At 45.6% G+C, this 19,556-nt stretch overlaps 1 protein-coding gene across 3 annotated transcripts in view; it reads right to left on the reverse strand.

Moving 5' to 3' along the window:
- Positions 1-2,415: 2,415 nt before the first annotated feature.
- The window catches only part of CKAP2L (cytoskeleton associated protein 2 like), a 36,305-nt gene continuing 19,164 nt past the window's right edge, over positions 2,416-19,556 (reverse strand). For all 3 annotated transcript variants that reach the window (XM_077805815.1, XM_077805817.1, XM_077805816.1), the window contains 6 exons: positions 17,263-18,569; positions 14,464-14,671; positions 11,991-12,146; positions 10,381-10,444; positions 3,769-3,964; positions 2,416-3,120 (listed from right to left, as the gene is read on the reverse strand). In XM_077805815.1, the coding sequence (XP_077661941.1) occupies positions 2,904-3,120; positions 3,769-3,964; positions 10,381-10,444; positions 11,991-12,146; positions 14,464-14,671; positions 17,263-18,569 (2,148 nt within the window). In that variant the 3' untranslated portion in view covers positions 2,416-2,903. The remainder of the gene's footprint in view (positions 3,121-3,768; positions 3,965-10,380; positions 10,445-11,990; positions 12,147-14,463; positions 14,672-17,262; positions 18,570-19,556) is intronic.

Consider the following 19,556-nt stretch of genomic DNA (forward strand, 5'->3'; position numbering starts at 1 on the left):
GGAAAACACTAAATATCTCGTCAGTTTGTCATAAATAAAATTTCAGCAATGTAAAGCCACTTTTTCTGTAAAAAATAAAGGTTTTAATACTTAAATTTAAGTGAGGGCTAGAAAGATTTGACATTATAACCAGACAAAATATTTTTTACATGGTTTAAACAAGATTTGCTTAGTGGTAAAAATGTCTGAATTCCATTTTTATATAATAAATTTCTCTCTCTGTCTCTCTTTTTTCCCTGAAGTTGCATGGGGGAATCCATCTCTTGTGGGAGCAGAGGTTTTTTTGCGGGTGGGAGAGGGATAAAAATGCAAGAAACAATGCAGAAATGGGTATTGCGGGGCAGGACAGGAGTGGCCTTAAATATATAGTCCTGTGCTGATACCTACTACATGAGAGGGGGTTTTAGAGCAGCAGTGACATGGACACAGCTCTCAGGTGGTGCCAACCATCTTTTCCCCACCTACCAGCTCTTATTCCAGAACCTCAGAGGCATTTTTCAGGACACTGACAAGGCTGAGGATGACGACGACGACTGAGCCGGGCCACAGGCTGATTGCTGACTGGACAGCAGCCGCCAAACCTAGAACAAAGCATTTTTCTGAGGCATCAAAATCCTGTGAAACGGGAGGGTGTTCTGAAACTGTCCCTGCCTAGGAGGCCCCTTTGGGATCCAGCAGTTATTTGCATTTTCCTCCAGGGGTTTATTCAGTGGAGACAGTTCATGGCCAGACATCCCCTCAACTGCCCTGAGGCAGGAAAGCTTGCAGCAGCCAGGGAAGGGAAGAGGCCACTGCTGATGCACAGGAAGTCTGGGGTACCCTAGTTTCTCTGTCCAGTCCCAACTCCGATTTCTCCTTTGCTAAGTTGACTCATGTAGCAGTTGTTGCTTTGTGCGAGTGTACTACAGCGGTGGGATTCCTGTAGTCAGATACCCACCCCTTACAAGCCAGGAGTGACCCTAACCGATTCCACTGCCATTACATGGGATGTTTTGGAAAAGAAGGCTCCCCATTCTCTGGGGATTGTGGCTGAACCTGGATTCTGGGGCTTGGAGCAGGCAGTGCTGATCTGTGCCCTCTGCCTCCACTCCCCAACCATCCCCCCAGGCAGTGTGAACTCTCATTCAGTGTACATTGGATTTATTTGAGCTGGAATCCCAGCTCCTTCAGGAAAAAGAAAAGGAGTACTTGTGGCACCTTAGAGACTAAAATTTATTTGAGCATAAGCTTTCATGAGCTACAGCTCACTTCATCGGATGCATGCAGGAAACACTCTGCAGCCCCACTGCATTTATATCAGCAGGGATGCTTGATAGTGCCCAACCCCCTCCCACAAACTGAGTACTGTTAAGTTTCCTAGCCTGAGAACATTGGGCTTGTCTGTCTCACTGCAGTCTCTGTTTTTAAAGGCTTGTGCTATACAAATGAAGGCTTATGAATGAAGGTTGCCCTAGGTCTGTTCAAGGGAAGAAAGGAATCCAAGTTGTCCCAGTAAGGTTCAAACCTGACTGAAGTTTAAAGTCACAAGCTCCATACTTTTTCCCTTTGGTGCTAAACGATGGCTCCACTGGAAATGCAGGCGTATCCTAGCACTGCAGCCTTCCAGAGCAGGGCAGAGAAAGTTCCTGATCATAAATTTAAATCAAGTCAGCTACCAGAGTGGTGCAAAGACTATCCCACAAAGTGAATAGGCATCCAGATCACAGCAGCATCCAAGTATACATACCATCTACCCCTGAAATAGTGCTGAGAGGGCCCTACCTATCATAGGTCAAGGGGGACGGAGTGCGTGTGCGTGCATGCATTCTCCTTTGGGTCTGAGCACCCTAGGCTGTGTGCAGAGCTGCTCCCGCACTGCCTTTCATGGCTCAAAGCACACAGGCAGCTCTCTGAGAACGGAGGAGTTTGACGAGGTGGGAGAATTTTTAAGGCTACTGTATACATTTTTTAAAATTTATTTATTCATAAAGACACTACAAAATAAGACCAGCGGCTACTGTCTTCGGAGGGAGAGGGTCTGATATATGTCCCCCAACTCAGTGTGGAGACTGGGACCAGGCACAACCCCCTCTTGGTATTGAGCATTCAAGATGCTTTAGAAATACTTAGTCACCTGAAGAAAGGTGGTCACTGAAATACTGCACTGCTGTGGTAGTGGGAAGTCCTGCAGCCAAACCAGCTGCTCTAAATGAATCCTGAGAGTTTTCCTGCACCATTTTAAGAGGCACAAGGCTATTGGAGGTGCCAACATCAGTTGTGCTGAGAAGCCCTGCCCATGTGGTGGGATTAGGGCCCAGGGCCCCTTTGCAAGGTCTTTGCTTTGCTCTGGTGTCCCCTCTTGGCTCATCATACTGCAGGGCTGCTATTCTAAGGCCTGCAGTATGTGGTACGGAAAAAAGCTTCTATTTAATGCTATTTAATGGCTCAAAGTATTCAGCATTAGTTTATTCATCACAGTACCACCACCTAGGTCTTACATAGTGCTCTTCCATGCATTGATCTCACAGCACTTTACAAAGGAGGTTGGTATTATTATACCCCACTTTACATATGGGGAATGTGAGGCACAGACAGATGTTCAAGGTCACCCAGCAGGCCAGTAGTAGAGCCAAAAACAGCTACCTTGTGTCCCAGGCCACTGTGCAATGTGCTAGGTTATACTGTGTCACAGGGTATGTACATTATTAAGAGTAGTAACACTGTAGAAAGGCAATTACACATTTCCCCCAGTATATTTACAGCCTCCCCTTTAGTCAGGCAGAGGAAGCCATAACAGAAGCTCTGGTCATGAAGCTTGGATAACACTGTGGGTGCCACCAGCCTGTGCTTGGGGCCCCTTTTGATGCAGTGGAAATGCTTTGGATATTCTTGCTGCAGCATTTCTCTTCTGAGCACTACAAGCCCTAAAGCTCCAGGTCCTCCTCTTCCAGCAGGGCCTCATTTTTACGAAACACGAACTGGCTCACATCCTCCATGGCCATTATTTCATCAAGGGAAGACACTACAGTGTCATGTTCCTTCAGCATCTCTGGGTAGCGGGATATGGCATGCTCTATCCGCAGAGAACGCCGCACTGGGGTTAAGAATTTCCAGTCTTGCATATCAGACAGTCCCTTTATTCTGCAAAGAGAAGAAGAGAAAAAGCCCCTTAGCTGAAGCTTGGCTGGTTGAAGAGTCCCATTGCCCTGGTCTGATCTCCCACACGTAGACCCTAGACAAAGACACAGCACTATAAAGCAGAAGAGGTTTGGGGAGCTACTAGATTCCTACCATCCAGGCTGGGATTACCCCTACCCACAACGAAAGGCCCGCGCCCATCTGAAAGGCTACAACATGGATCCCTTCACTGAGGCTTCCTTCAGATCGGTCTCCCCCTTAAAAAAATCACTAATCAGGGGTACCACAGCTCTGCAGGGCTCACTGTGATGATGGCCACTCTGCCCACCCCTGTCCGCCATCCTGTTAAGGTCTTCCCCACATTTTGCTGACCGGGAAACAAGAACTCAGGGCTGATGTAGTTGCAGCCATAATCCAGACACTGCAGGATCAAAGCCCCAGGGAGCCTTGCCCTGCAAAGCTCAGGAGCAAGACAGGAAGCCAAAAACTGCCTCATGACCCCACACACTAATGGGAGAAGCATGGCTGATCTCTTGGCCAGTGACATGCTGGCTGATAGCAACAGGTAGAAAGGTCTGATCACTGGACGTGAGGAACAGTATACAACAGTAGGGATAAGAGTAGCTTGAACTGCAGGTTACAGGTTCTTACCTGGGCACTGGGACAACTTGTAACTTGACCAAGGAGACTGGCTTGCTAGTCAAGAACCTTAAACTGGATTGTGGAGTTGCCACAGCCTGCTCTCTCAAGCTAGGGCAAGGAGTTCTGGGCCCCTGAAGCACTGGCTGTTCAGCTGTATCCTCCACTATGAGAGAGCTGACTTCAGCAGAAGGGTCTGCAGGGACCCCTGGAGAGGAAGAAAAAGGGCATGTGTCACTCTTCCTTCCCCACGCTGAACTCTGGTGTACAGATGTGGGGACCTGCATGCAAGACGCTCTAAACTTATTTTTTTACCAGCTTAGGTTAAAAACTTTCCCAAGGCACAAATTCCACCTTGTCCTTGAACAGCATGCTGCCACCACCAAGTGATTTAGACAAAGAATGAGGGAAAGGATCACTTGGAATTCCTGTTCCCCGTAAATATCCCCCCAAGCCTTACAACCCCTTTCCTGGGGAGGTTTGAGAATAATATCCTAACTTATTGGTTACAATGTGAACACAGACCCAAATCCCCGGATCTCTGGACACTGAAAAAAAATCAATCAGTTCTTAAAAGAAGAATTTTATTTAAAAAAAGAAAAGGTAGAAATCCCCGCTGTAAAATCAGGTTGGAAGATAACTTTACAGGGTAACAAAAGATGCAGAAAACACAGAGGAACCCCCTCTAGCCTTAGTTTCAAAGTTACAGCAAAACAGGGATAAACCTCCCTCCAGCAAAGGGAAAATTCACAAGTTGAGAAAACAAAGATAAACTAATATGCCTTGCCTGGCTGTACTTACAATTTCTGTAATATGATAGACTGGTTCAAAATGGTTTGGAGGACATGGATTGATGTCCGGTCCTGCTTAGTCCCAAGAGCGAACGAACACAGAAACAAAGAACCCAAAACAAAGCCTCCCGCCACCCAGATCTGAAAGTATCTTTTGTCCCCCTTGGTTCCTTTGGTCAGGTGCCACCCAGGTTATTTGAGCTTCTTAACCTCTTACAGGTAAGGAGGAATTTTAGACTACCCTTATGGTTATGACAGCATGTCAATTCCAAGTTTTGTGGCCCCAGCTTGGCTTAAAGAGGGAAGGAAGGAAGCTGCAAGCTCAAGTAGGATTACAGTAATGCAACACTTTGGAAGAAGCCAGTTTTCAATCTGTTATAGCAAACAGTGACTTGCAAAAGAAAACTGGTCGTGGGTCATTCTCTGTGATGGAGTGAGGCACTGCTAAGGAAGGTATTTTTGTTTTTAGAAATATTAGAAAGCTGATTTCTGAAAAATTCACCCTGGAAAAAAGGCACACGTTTAACAGGGAGGGAAATTAACCCCCAGATCTGCTTCCCAAGGGATGGGATAAATTCATCAGCACATGAGTCTTTAAATCCAGATTGCAAATCTTTTTTTTTTTTCTTCCTACAGAGATATCTTGTAATGCAACCGCGAATTATTGGGCTTGACAGTGAAATCACAAGGTGATAATCTGATGAGGTTCAATAAGGATAAGTGCAGGGTCCTGCACTTAGGACGGAAGAATCCAATGCACCGCTACAGACTAGGGACCGAATGGCTAGGCAGCAGTTCTGCGGAAAAGGACCTAGGGGTGACAGTGGACGAGAAGCTGGATATGAGTCAGCAGTGTGCCCTTGTTGCCAAGAAGGCCAATGGCATTTTGGGATGTATACGTAGGGGCATAGCGAGCAGATCGAGGGACGTGATCGTCCCCCTCTATTCGACATTGGTGAGGCCTCATCTGGAGTACTGTGTCCAGTTTTGGGCCCCACACTACAAGAAGGATGTGGATAAATTGGAGAGAGTCCAGCGAAGGGCAACAAAAATGATTAGGGGTCTAGAACACATGACTTATGAGGAGAGGCTGAGGGAGCTGGGATTGTTTAGTCTGCAGAAGAGAAGAATGAGGGGGGATTTGATAGCTGCTTTCAACTACCTGAAAGGGGGTTCCAAAGAGGATGGCTCTAGACTGTTCTCAATGGTAGCAGATGACAGAACGAGGAGTAATGGCTTCAAGTTGCAGTGGGGGAGGTTTAGATTGGATATTAGGAAAAACTTTTTCACTAAGAGGGTGGTGAAACACTGGAATGCGTTGCCTAGGGAGGTGGTGGAATCTCCTTCCTTGGAAGTTTTTAAGGTCAGGCTTGACAAAGCCCTGGCTGGGATGATTTAACTGGGAATTGGTCCTGCTTCGAGCAGGGGGTTGGACTAGATGACCTTCAGGGGTCCCTTCCAACCCTGATATTCTATGATTCTATGATTCTTGCCTGGATCACAATGGCCATTTCTGGCCATAACATCTATACAATATGTATCTTCTCTAAACTGGAAAGCACTATAGATCTTTGGAGAAATTGATGTATTATAGCAAACACCAAGGAAGTGACAGCTGATTAGCTGAGAGGGGAAAGGGACTTTTATGCCAACTGTAACCTCTATTTAACCCAAACACCCTACAAACAAATGGGAGAAAAGAGTTCTCTATTAAGATTTAGCAACACTGCCCCATGAGTGGAAAGCTCTTAACACACCTCCAAGACTTCCAGAAAAAACAGGTTTGGTGGTCTCGATACTAAGATAACAAACAAGCATGAAAAATATTTAAAAACCTGAGGCCTTCTTTATCTCAAAGCAGCAAAAAGACAGACCTCTATTTATTTTTCTTCGGCTAGTCACCTTTACAGAGCATTTTCAGTCAGTGACTCATTCAGTCAGTCACTCATTAAGCACATTCATGTCCCTCAAAAGGATGAGCAGATTAGAGAGTGGATGCCGAGATACCAGATGTACTACTGGGGATGGCTGTTTGATTAGAAGACCAGCAGAGGCTTGAGGGTGGGGTGGGACAAGAGGTATTATCTTTTCTTAACTTCTTGATAATGGTCATCACTGCTTCTCTCCCCCATTGCATGTGCACTGAGAAACCTGCACTTCATCTCTTAACGATCGCAGGAAACTAAGGGTACAAGACCAGGATTCCCAGGCATACCTTTCTGCTGCCCATAGGTGGAGAAAAGCTGAAATCTTTGCTGTCCTGCTCTGTAACACCTGATCTTGCATCCTTTACCCTTCCACATAGGCCCTATTCCAGCCCCATATGCAAGGACATGTTGCATGGTCAGGCTTAAGGGAGCATTGTATTCAATAGACTCCATTGTTACTTTCTATTCCCTTGCATATAGCATGACCTACCATAGGCACTGACTTTTATTGTTCCCAGTGGGTGCTCCACCTCCACTTCACCCTAGAGCCCCGTCCTACTCCACCCCCTCCCTCGAGGCCCCACCCTCGCTCCAACTCTTCCTGTCCCGGCTCCACTCTCTGCAGGCCCCGCCCTCATTCCACCTCTTCCTGCCTCCCCCCACCCCCCCCAAGGCCCCATGTCAGCTGCCGAACGGTTGAAGGGCAGCCCAGCTGTGGCCAGCAGGTTTTGACCACCCCCACTATTTTTTCCTCTGGGTGCTTAAGCCCTGGCGCACCCACAAAGTCAGTGCCTGTGCCTGAGTCTCTCCTCACTTGTAGCAGTGTAAATCAGGAGCAATCCCAATGAGATCAGTGGAGTTACACTGGTATAAAATTAATGAATCACAGTTGGTTCACCAGCCTGGGAAGCAGTCTAATGAGTGGCTCTGTGGTTCACCAAGGCAGAGAAGGCATGTCAGACTGGCAGTGCCAGCAGGAATCTGAAACACATTTCTTGAGTTGAAGAGGGCACTAAGCAGGGGTGAGTCTAGCTGGCATAGTTTAGGGTTGGGAAAGGCACTGTAGTGTAAACAAGACCTGCATTAACCATGTTTTTCGGCAGTTAATTTACATTTTTTCTTGAGGAAGAGCTGTTAGTGAGGGGGCATAATTGGAGGGCACCCATGGGAGGGGAATGATCAGCCACTTTAGCTACCAGCTCTGCCTTCCTCCTGTCCCCACCATGCCCCCGGTAAGGCGGGAAGGGCCAAGGGAAGAAAGGGGGATGGTAACTGATGGGCTGTGAGGAGCACATCCACCAGCTGGAGGCAGCAAGAGAAATAGCAGGGAGCCCCAGTCTTTGTATCTACTTTAGGGAGCTAGTGTAAAGGAAGGGGCTCTGCACAGCCCTCTGCAGTACAGGAGTACTGTTGATGTGTGGAATGGCCCATTCAGTGGGGTGTGCTCAGATGAATTACGATGGTCCAAAGAGATGAATAGTCTAACGCAATAGCTCTGGGTGGTGTGAAATGACCGATTTATCTCAATGGGAGTTCCCCTGTATCTCAGTTTCAGTTGTGGAATACCATTGTTCAAGGTAATCTCACTATGCCTCTCAGTTTTAGAGCAACTGGAATATTAAAATTTTCTTATGGTGGGGGAGGGGGAAGGAGAGACAGTATCTGAGAAACGCCTGACCCAAATTATTCCAAACTTGCACCGTTGCCCCTGTTGTGGTATACCAATATCCTAGATAATCTCACTGTGCACGTGGAATTTAGAGTACTTTGAAAAAGAAGCTAATAATGCAGGGGGAGGACATATATTGGGAACCTATTGACCAAATGATCTAAATTTGCACCATAAATTCTACCCCAAACCCTGAATAGCTTTTTAATTATTTCTTCCCCAAAACGGAAGTGGGTGGTGAGAATTATCCCACGATTGATCCCAAAAGAGTAATATCAGGACCAGAGCCTTAGTTTGAAGCCCCAAGTATGTGTAAAAAAAAAGTTATTAGAAGTGTAAAATCTGAATGTTACATGATTATTTTAGTGGGACTGTATCTCACTTAAACGACCTTAAAAATCTTGACTACTAAACCAATCCTGTGATTATTTTCAATGACAAGATTTTTTTGAGGCCCTCTTTTTCTTAATCAGCTTTCTCTTACCCTAACCCAGCACTCTGTTCTATATGAACTTGAAACGGTGGAAAGGGAGAAATTTTCACACCCAGATCCAGTCTTTCATCCCCACAAAGTCAGCAGTTACCCTGATTTCAGGGAATTAGGTTTGTAAAGAATAATTTCATTTTTAAAGTTGATCTGTAAGGGGCAATAACTGAGACTGTGCCTTCATTTGATTTTTTTCAGATGTGTAAAGAAAACATGTGTGCATGAAGATTTGGGGGCCTAGGTGTTTTGTTTGTTTGTTTGCATGTTTGTTTTGGGGAGGGAAAATACATTTATGTTGCCTCCTTTTATATTAAAGACCCAGGTCCTGCCTAGCCTGGGGGACTCATGCTTTGGCTTTGTCTAGACTGGAGTTGGTGGTCCTCTTATAATTTGAGCTAATTGATTGCAAATGTTAATTATGTTGATAACTGAGGTTCTCCCCAATTTTTTTTTGGGGTGGGGCACAAAGTTTTGTGGTTTGCCTGAGGCTGAGCCACCATGTCCTGATACTTAGCAAGCAATTGGCAATCTGACAGTAAATGCTAATAATTACAACAGGAGGACAAATGCTAGTCCAGACAAAGCCTATGATACCAAGAGAACTAGTGAAACGATATCATTCACAAGAGTCAAGAGACAGAAAATTGAGCAAAGGAGAGGAGAAGGGATTTTAAATCACATTTTGAAAAACTCTGTTTTGTCATATTTTGTTAACACCTATTTAATTTCAGTGCCAAATGAGTATTTTAGATAAAGAATGAATAGGTGCAAGGAAGGATGAGAGAAACAAATTTGCCCCCATATTTTTACTATCCTGGGGGAGGACGGGGGACAGCACAGTTCCCCCACCCTTCCTCCCCTAAATAGTACCCCTGAGGACAGACACCTCCCCACCTAGGCAGAGCAGAGCAGCTTGGCATTGGCAGAAATTGGGGAAGGCAGTGCAGTGACTCTGCATGTCCCCCCACCCCTAAACTGCGCCCATGGTGGACTCCCCTCCCCCTCTCCTGACACTGCAGTGCCCCCACTCCAGCCAGGCTCCCTCTGCCTGAAATAGGACTCATCTAGTGCTGCTTGCAGTTGGAGCTGGTTGGGAGCTGGATCTTGAGCAGGAGATCTAGGTAGGAGGCAGGGCGACCCAGGTGAGCAGGGTCTCACCGCTGCTGATCAGGCTGGGCTTCTGCTGAGCAGAGGGAGCCCTGCACTCCCCCCTCGTCCACCCCTAACCCTGGCTGAAGCAGTGGAGCAGCTCCCTGAGGCTGCTGGAGGAGGGCCCCACCCCCACACCGAGGGCTGAAGTAGGGCTGGGTCAGCCTCTGCAGCAGCAAGCCCAGGAGCTACAAAAGTTGAACAGCTCATAGGTGATTAACGCAGCTGTCTACTAAGTGGTTGGTGGGGGCAGGGCTGCCTAGGAGTTACTGATACCTGGCTGGGACTGCAGCTCTATGTGACCTACATTTTCAAGACTTAACAAGCTAGCCTGGCTTTCAGAGGAGCTGAGCATCTGCAATCTCCAGGCAAGTCGGGGGGGTGCTTGGGGGGTTGCTCAGCACCTATGAAAATCAGAGCACTTTGATGCCCAAATTTAGACACCCAAGTCAGAAAGCTGTGACCTTATTTTCCTCCACTCCTAAGGAAACATCATCCCTCTTCAGAGGGCCTTTTCCCATTCATGCGTTCTTCCAGTTTCACCCAGCTAACCATTTGCTCAGTCTTTTCAAGGCTTAAGTTTCATTTAGTATGTGTTACCTTGGGATGCATTGTCTGTATTTTTCAAAAATTCAACAACAACTTCTCTCAGCTCCTGGATTGGCTGCAAGAAAAAAAATTGAGAACTTTAAGGTCAGAGCACACTTGACTCAGGAAAATGTGGGCACCCGAATCAAGACTTTGGGTCCCAAAGAGTGTAGTGTGTTCGGAACTCACTATTCCATTAAATCATAACCCATTTCCCCACACCAGGCAGCCAAACTAAGGTGAATCAGTGATAAAGAGAAGAGGAAATATTTGTAAGCAGACTGAAGTCTGTTCTTGAACAAGCAAGCAGAGGATTGCTAGATGCTGTCAGCAAGAAGAGAAACATTCCACCCCCTCCACACTTTGGTCTGTGTCGTTACAGTTCTGGTGTCCACAGTATGTTCCTGTCCTCTGGGAAAGCCTGTCACACACCTCAATGTCAGACTTTCTAAAATAAAGATTAACTGCCACCATCCCATGCTCCTGAGAGGGCTACAAGCCAGAGGCTGCAGTGACACCAGGTGGAAACAGACTAGGCTTGAGTAGATGGAAGATAACAAGAAATAGTACAAGTGCATAAGAGACCTACATACTATGGCTGCAAATTGTCAGCTGTGCAGTCTGCCCATAGCTCCTCCCACAGCCCCTCCCACCAAACTATGCTGCCTTCATCAAGCCACGGCGACTTCCAAACTCTGGTTGAACCGAAAACTTAACATTGCCCTCCTTCCTACACTGTGATGGGGAGCAGGTGTCTCAGTAACTCCTGTGTGTTTGGAGAAATGATTATACAGTTGACCAACTATCCTCACCTAAAATTAGGGCTAGAGTGTAGCCATTTCAGTGTGTCTATTGTTAGGCAAGACTTAAAATTCAGTTAGCAGTAAGACAGAAACCTATAACTAACAAGCAGAAACACCAGAAGCCCAAGGACACTGACAACTGTAAACACTTAATAAATGTATATGGTCAAATGTTCGCCCAGTAATTCGGCTCTTAGAACAGAACAAACCCTCTCTTCACAGCCCTCCGGATATATGTAAACACTCACCCCCACCCCACCCCTTCGCCTTAAGGTAGTTATGAATAAGTGATGTAATCAAAACAGTTTGATATGTATGTTCTGTTCCTGTCACTGTCATGTTAAGTGCATTCTCTGTCTCTGAAACAATGTTTGTCTCTGTAAGAACAAAATAAATGCAAATGAAGTGATAAAAGAAAGGTATATAATTGGTCACTGCAACCCCACACATTGGAAGGTGTTTATCAGTCTTCCCGGTACCGTAAATAAACCCCTTTCAGTATTGTCTGTGCCTGCCTGATTCTTGGGGAAAAGAATCTTTTTGCCTAACACTATTCACCCCCATATAAGCAGCTTTAAGAGACATTCAACTAATATGTTTACCCACAAACACACACCCTCTAGTCAGATCTGCCTATTGATCTCTGGAAAATTTGTTTAGCTTATTGGAGACGATGGGTCACCATCGCTGTTTTCCCCAGCCTTCTGAGACAGGAAATATCTGAATGAGGTTTGCTGATGTCGAGGCCACCAGAACTAGCTGGGACATTTGCAAATTCAGAGGAAGTTCTGATGAGAAGTTTGTGGAGCAATCACTCACCGCAGCACCAGCACAGACCGCTGCTTTATACAACCCAGTCATGTCAATGGTGCCATTACGAGCCAGCAGCTTTGCCTTACATATCCAGAACTTTGCAAACTTCTCTGCCTCTGGAACACTGGACAGTGTGGTGAAGAGCTCCTCTGAAGGAAATCCCTACAAATCATATCAGGAAGAAAGCTGCAGGTTAGAAGGGAGGAAAGCCACTGACAAGGTTAACGGTTAACATCCCTCAAGGAGAGGAACGATGGTCTTATATTTGAGGCACCTGACTGGGACTCAGTTAATACCCAGTTCTGACATATATTTACTGTGGTGACATTGGGCAAATCATAGAATCATAGATTATCAGGGTTGGAAGGGACCTCAGGAGGTCATCTAGTCCAACCCCCTGCTCAAAGCAGGACCAATCCCCAACTAAATCATCCCAGCCAGGGCTTTGTCAAGCCTGACCTTAAAACTATCTAAGGAAGGAGATTCCACCACCTCCTTAGGTAACACATTCACTTTCTCTGTGCCTCAGCTGGTCATCAGCAAAATGAGGATAATGTTGTGACAGGCCTATTGGTGGTTCACAGCTGTGTGTCAACAACTCATTAGGCCTGACATACTCACTACACCTAATACAATGGTCAGGATATATACCCCAAAGGTGTCATGTAATAGGTCATTGAAAAACAAACTTATTAATCATTAATATTCTTGAAAGCTATATGTATGATCGACCCACAAAGGATTATACAGATGTGCTGGAATTATGATTAAAATGTATTTAAGACAGACAGGTATGGGGGAGTTGATAAACAGGTATTTTCCAGACAAAGGAATGCAGTTCCGCCTGCTTGAATGTGTCTGCTATGTAAATTGAGCAAGGTGTGACCCGAGACAAAAAAAAGCCTATTTGCATGCCAGGCAATCAAAGCCATCGGCAGAGCACGTGGAGGAAAAAGTGATCACTTAATCTCACCGCGGGATGGAGACTGCGCCCCCAGGAAACCTTCCTGCCTCTTGAAATTTGATTGAGTGAGAGAGAGAGACAGACACTCTTTTCAAAGGTTTACTGGACTATAGAGAAAAGGGCAGAGAATCCCGAAGTTATCCTTCACCTGAGAAGACAAGGAAAACCAGCACCTTGGATTCTGTGGGGATTCTGACTAAGAGCTAGTCAACCACTGCTGGAAAAGAAAGATCGTTCAAGGAGTCCTCACCAAAGACTGTAGCTTGTTAAGTTAGGTCTAAGGTCATTAGAAAGCATATTTTTACATTTGTTTGTAATCCTTTCTATCTTTATTCCTTGCACCTGGTATCACTTAATCCTGTGTCCTTTTGTTAAATGAACTTGTTTTACTTTTACTATAAACCAGTTCAGTGCTGTGATTGAAATGTCTGTCAAATCCCAGTTAAATTAATGAGTTGTAGTGTATTGTCTCTTTAAAAGAAGCAACAAATTTAACTTCTGCAAGTGCTCCAGGAGAGGGCTGGACACTGCAGGGAGACAGCTTTGGGGAAATTTGGGACTGGGAGAATGTTGGTCACTGGACGGTGGAAGCCAGGATGTGACCTGCACCATTGTGTGCATGCTGTTGGTGTCAGAGCTGTCAGCCGCAGCAGCATAACATTTAAGGTACCCAGGGTTGTGGGGCAGGCAGTGACACAATCCCTTCCTGGTCTGGGTTGAACCCCGAAGTGTCACAGATGTATCACAGGGGTGTTGCGATGATACATTTAATTTCTGAGGAGCTGATACTGTGGTGATGGGGGACCATATAAATACCTATACAGGTCATGTACAGTCATGTGGCATTTCCAGCAATGAAATTCAACAACAGTAAGGTTCTTCAAAAATGTACAGATTTAGACACAAGTTAAGGTATGATGCTGGACTTGGAAGTTTCTGGGACAAAATGCACTGTGAGCAGCAAGAAAAAATTTGTGACAAGAAATTTTAAATCGTGGGTAATGCTCAAGGTATCAATTATTTTGTCATCTATTAATGATGTAAAATTCCCATTTTAGCACAGATTTCAGTGCTGCTTTGCTCCGTAACGGAAATCTCCACAGTCCACAGGATCTCAATTATATCTCTGCAGAATGGGGCTGATTGATAAGAACTATAAGAACGGCCAGACTGATGGTCCATCTAGCCCAGTATCCTGTCTTTCGACAGTGGTCAATGCCAGATGCTTCAGAGGGAATGAACAGAACAGGGCAACTATCAAGTGATCCACCCCATTATCCAGTGGCAGCATCTGGCAGGCCAGATCCAAGCAGTAAGGCCACTGAGCAAAAAGAATGCTGCATGCTGGGGCCTGCAGTCTTCACAAACCATGCCCCCGTATTACAAATTAGGGTTGCCTCAAGCTACCTCTGCAAAACTACCTCTGCAAAACTTCATATGCTATCTCTGCCTAACAGTCTCCCAAAACACATTAAGAGGAGCAGATTGTTAAAGCCACTCCTGCTCTGTCCTCACCTTCTCAACGAGTTCCAGACACTCTGCCAACATGCTGTTGATCTTGTCCGACACGCAGAGCTGCTTTCTCTTCTCCTCCTCCTCCTCCTCCATGCCATCCCAGAAGGACAGGTTCATCATCGTCCTGGTTGGCTTTTTAGCAGGCAGTGTCATGGGTGGACGTTTATATGATTTCCCTTTGGATGCCAGCCACTGCTCCAGTTGCTTCCTATCAAAGGGCAAATAGATCATTAGGCCATCAACATCGGATCACCAGTTCTTATTTACCAATGCTATCCCCTGGGCTACAGCTCTGATTTTTGTCTTAGTCATATGTTGCTCATAAAGAGCTAATAGATATGACAAATATTTCAAGATCTACTGAAAGAGCTGGGCAAGACTAGGAAAGAACCCTCCTTTTTAAAATTAAAGAATCAGTTGCACCTCTTCTTTCCTACTCAGTAAGATGGTGAGATCACTGGTGTTTCCAGTCAGACCATCGCTACAGTGCTTGATTGATTTATAAACAAATTACTACATTCTGAATACAGCGTTCTAATGATTCAGCATTAAACCAAAGCCATAAGCTTCAACACTTGTCCTATGCTATGGGAAATTTCAGAGAACCCTTCTTGCTGCATCTGAATTTACAATCCCTTTCTATCCAAAGTGCATCATTAGCACAATCTCATGGCACTCTCAGGCCCACTGCAAAGCGAAACTGACCCTATTCTAGCAAGTTTCACTTTACTGTTTTTTCTGGGGGTAAGTAGAGGGGTGGGGTAAGATATGCACAGGAGAAAGGGAATTGCAGAAAGGGTAACATGCTGTTGCTATTGCTGCTGCTCAAGGAAGAGCTCCAAGTTTAGCAGAGAGCTACTTACCAGGTTGATATGAAAGAAGCTACCCAGTGAGTTCCAGAGACAACACTCTGATGGGAGGAGAAAGGAGCCCAGAGTGCCTCCCTTCCCTTCTCCTAGGGGTTACCCTTGAATTTCAGCAGGACCCTGTCTCCATTCTTGATCAACCTTTAGTTAATCAGGTACATTTTTGAAGCTCAGACTAGAAGATATGATGACCTGGAAGATTTAGGCCCTAGTAATGGGCAGCTCTAAGCAAACCCATCCAGTTTAAAATTATTATATTCAGGGCCAAATGTTTGCCTTAAAGCAACTCCATAATTCATAGGATCTTTCAGGTACTTTCAAATACATTAGAAGGTTTAGATTCTGTGCTTTCCAATGAGCCCAGACAGCAGCTTGAAATGAGCACGAGAGAGAGGAATTCAATAGGCAGCAAAGTTGTAGGGTTTTTCTGGAGGTGCGGAGCAGTGATTTTAGTTAAAGAATGGGCCCACCATCCAAAATGATTGCTTTTCAAAGCAGCCTGTTTGCATAGTCTGCAGGACAGAGGGAAAAGAGTAAGGTTCTTTACCTTTCAAATGTTCTGGTCAGAAACAGGCCAGAGCTTGATTGTAACCTGGATGCTAAGGCAGACTCGTGGCTTAGAAATCTCATCTATTTCTCATTCATGTGTTTTTTCGGTCTCTGGACCAGGGATCGGCAACCTTTGGCACATGGCCCACCACAGTAAGCCCTCATTGCGAGCTGGGCTGGTTTGTTTACCTGGCGTGTCCGCAGATTCGGCCGATCGCAGATCCCACTGGCTGCGGTTCGCCACTCCAGGCCAATGGGGGCTGTGGGAAGTGGCACGGGCCAACGGATGTGCTGGCTGCCCTTCCCACAGCCCCCACTGGCCTGGAGCGGTGAACCGCGGCCAGTGGGAGCTGCGATCGGCCGAACCTGCAGACGCACCAGGTAAACAAACCAGCCCAGCCTGCCAGGGGGCTTACCCTGGTGGGCCGCGTGCCAAAGGTTGCAGATCCCTGCTCTGGATATTAATACCAGTCAGAATGTAAAACACCTCAGTAGCCCCAAACCACTAAAAACGACAGACTACTACCAACAGAACTTGCAGGTCAATTTAAGAAGATATTCCATCTCCTTTCAGGTTGACATAATCCTGAATAGATCTGGTAAACTATTTTTGAAGGAATAGAACACCTATTGAAATGTTACAGATATCTTGGTGCAGATTAGCAGCATGTCTACCTGGCACTAGGTAATAAACATTTCACTTCCCCAGACCGGATCTGTCCATATCCCAGACAATAGGATTTACCCTAGCCTGCTTTCAGCAGACCACCTCAAACAATGCACTGAATACAATTCAAAGAGCTGCATTTCCTGCATATGTTTTAGATATTGCTTGTTGCATGGGAAATACTGAGTCCTTATCTCTTATTCACAGTGTTGTTTAGAAGGGTACTGACAGAATACTGCAGTTTAATACATATCCAAATTGTGGACGAAATCTGGTGGGAAGCATCCATCTGAGAGGTGAAAAAACACTGGGATCCTGGTGAACAAATGAACCTCGAGCATCTCACTCTGCCTCAGGATGGCTGAATCTAATTTAGCAATAAGTAAGCTTTCTCTTGAAGAGAAATTTCCTTCAAGAGGTATCAGTAGCTGAATTAGACACAGTTACTGCACCAGTGGGGTGGGGGAGAAGGTAGAGGCCCAGCCAGGGCATTTGACCCCCTCATGGAGAGGGAGGCAGCAGAAAGGTAAAGCAGAGCCCTTGCCACCATGAGGCAGGAGCTCATCTCCTTTGGGTTGACTCTGAAGAGGCATTACCTCCTGTCTCTCCATGAAGACAACTTGGCTTGGTGAAGGAGTGAGGAAACAGGTTAGCTGCCATGTTCAGGGTTACAGGCAGGAGAGAAATGAGGAGAGAACCAGAAAGGAAGTTACTTACTTGCGATTCTCAGGAGCTGGGGTCTTGGGATCCTGATTACCCGGAACCTCTCTTACCCTTAACAGCTCTCGCTTGGTTGTTTCTCTCATATTCCTAAGCATGCCAACACTGGCTTGGTCTCTGGACATGCATGTGCTTGCAGTACAGTTTCTGGGGAGAGTGCTTTTGGATTTTGTATTATAAGTCTGAGAAGCTTTCTTCAAGTCTTTAATGCACTGCTTCCCTTTTGTTGCATTCATTTGCCAGTTGGCTGTGCCACTTGTTTTTGAATTGGGTCTCTCTGACATGGGTTTTGATTTTGCTTTCAGTTCCATCACAGAGGGCCTCTTGGAAACATGAGAATTTATGGGACACCTTGTCAGTTTCAAATCTTGTCCAGCTCTAGCCTGTTGTTTGGACCTTCCAACTTCCAGAGCACCAGGAGTTTTACATGTTCTTGAGTGCTTCACATATTGCTTTTGTGTGGCCTGTCTTCCAAGACCGAGCCTTCCAACTGCCTGTAATTTCACTGTGTTTTGTCTCACAAAACTGGGATGTAGACACTGTTTTTCTGCACCTGATTTCTTGGATAGCCAAGTTCTAGAAACAGTAAATATCTGGGAAGGAGGCACTGACCCCAGGGCTTTGCTGCTTGGTCTTTGAGGATACATGATTTTACAGCCAGGTGGAGATTTTGCTAGTTTATTCTGAATTAGTTCCTTACTGGTCCAACAGGCAGTAACTCGGTCTTTCAGACCCACATTGTTCCTTGGAGCTGTGCCCAAGGTATGTCTGTGAACCAAACCTATTTTCCTCTCTGGCTTGTTTAAACCAGTCCTAGATTGTACTTTGATGTCCAGCCCAGACTCTGTCCTGTTCTCAGAAGATTCTAGAGTGGTTTTACTAGGAAGGTTTACTTTATCACAGTCTACCATTTTTTGCAAATTCTCAGTTACTGAGTGGTGCTCCCCACACTGGGGATCTTTTCCAGTCTGGGTCAACATTACAGCCCTTTGATCTGTGACTGTCCCCGGATTTTCAGATTTCCCAGTCTCTTGTACTTGATTTAACTGATGACAGGTAGAAGATGATGCCATTCTGTTCAATTGCACACAATGGCTTTTGTTTGGCAGAAGGTTGGCAGGTGGCCCTGTACTCTTTCCCAGAAGGTTGGGAGGTACAGTCTTTGGCCTCTGGGACCCAGGGGCATTTGAGGACCTGTGCTGAAGAGCATGACCTGCACTTCTTGTATTTTTGACAGCAGGTGCATGATTCTTCGGTATGCATTTGGACACTTTTGAGAGAACATCCTTCTTGGGCTGGACAACCTGAGGAAAGAGAGGATAAACATTAGTCTTAAAAATAAGAGAAATGAACAGAATCCACCCCCAGATTCAAAATTAGATCAGGAGTTCATACTTCATATACATTTGAGAGATAGATCTTTCTTGTTTGCAATCCTTGGGCCCTCTTTCCACACCCATTCTCTATCGCACAGAGGCCCTGTGGTAGCTGTTTACATGAAAGAGTAATGGATGCAGCTGTCCTGAAGTTTTCAATATCAGAGGCCACATGCACAGACCTCTCCATAAAGTGCATCCTGAGAGGAGACTCAACTTTTGAGTGCACTTAGAGAAGTCTGTGATGTGCCCATCTTCTAAGCAAATGAGGCACTGAGTGTATCCATCATTAAAAGACACAAGAGCCTTGCAAACAGGGTAGCTCTTAAAGCTTGGGAATGTACGCATTGTACTCAGTGTTGGAGTACTATCCCAATACCTACATGTGCCAATCCAACAGGGACTGCTGACCAAAAGCCTTCAGCTCAAGTGCACTAGGCATGCACATACCAACAGTGAAATATGTATGTTGACAATCACCCAAAGGAGAACAAAAATCATTTAAAAATAGCCATTTAAGGTGGTTTAGTTTTGTTTGGATGTAATCCATACGTTCAGTTCTGAACTTCTGTGCAGTGTTGCTACCCTGGTAGACAGCTGGTGTTTCACCCCAGAGATAACTCTATCTTAGCAAAAAGAAAAGGAGTACTTGTGGCACCTTAGAGACTAACCAGTTTATTTGAGCATGAGCTTTCGTGAGCTACAGCTCACTTCATCAGATATGAGCTGTAGCTCACGAAAGCTCATGCTCAAATAAACTGGTTAGTCTCTAAGGTGCCACAAGTACTCCTTTTCTTTTTGCGAATACAGACTAACACGGCTGTTACTCTGAAATCTATCTTAGCAGTGGCTGAAACAACAAGCATATTGGCATGTTTCCAGAAGGAAAGAGCTATAATGATGATATTTTAAAGT

Source organism: Eretmochelys imbricata, chromosome 26 (assembly GCF_965152235.1).
Source record: "Eretmochelys imbricata isolate rEreImb1 chromosome 26, rEreImb1.hap1, whole genome shotgun sequence".
In the NCBI taxonomy this organism is placed as follows: Eukaryota; Metazoa; Chordata; order Testudines; family Cheloniidae; genus Eretmochelys; species Eretmochelys imbricata.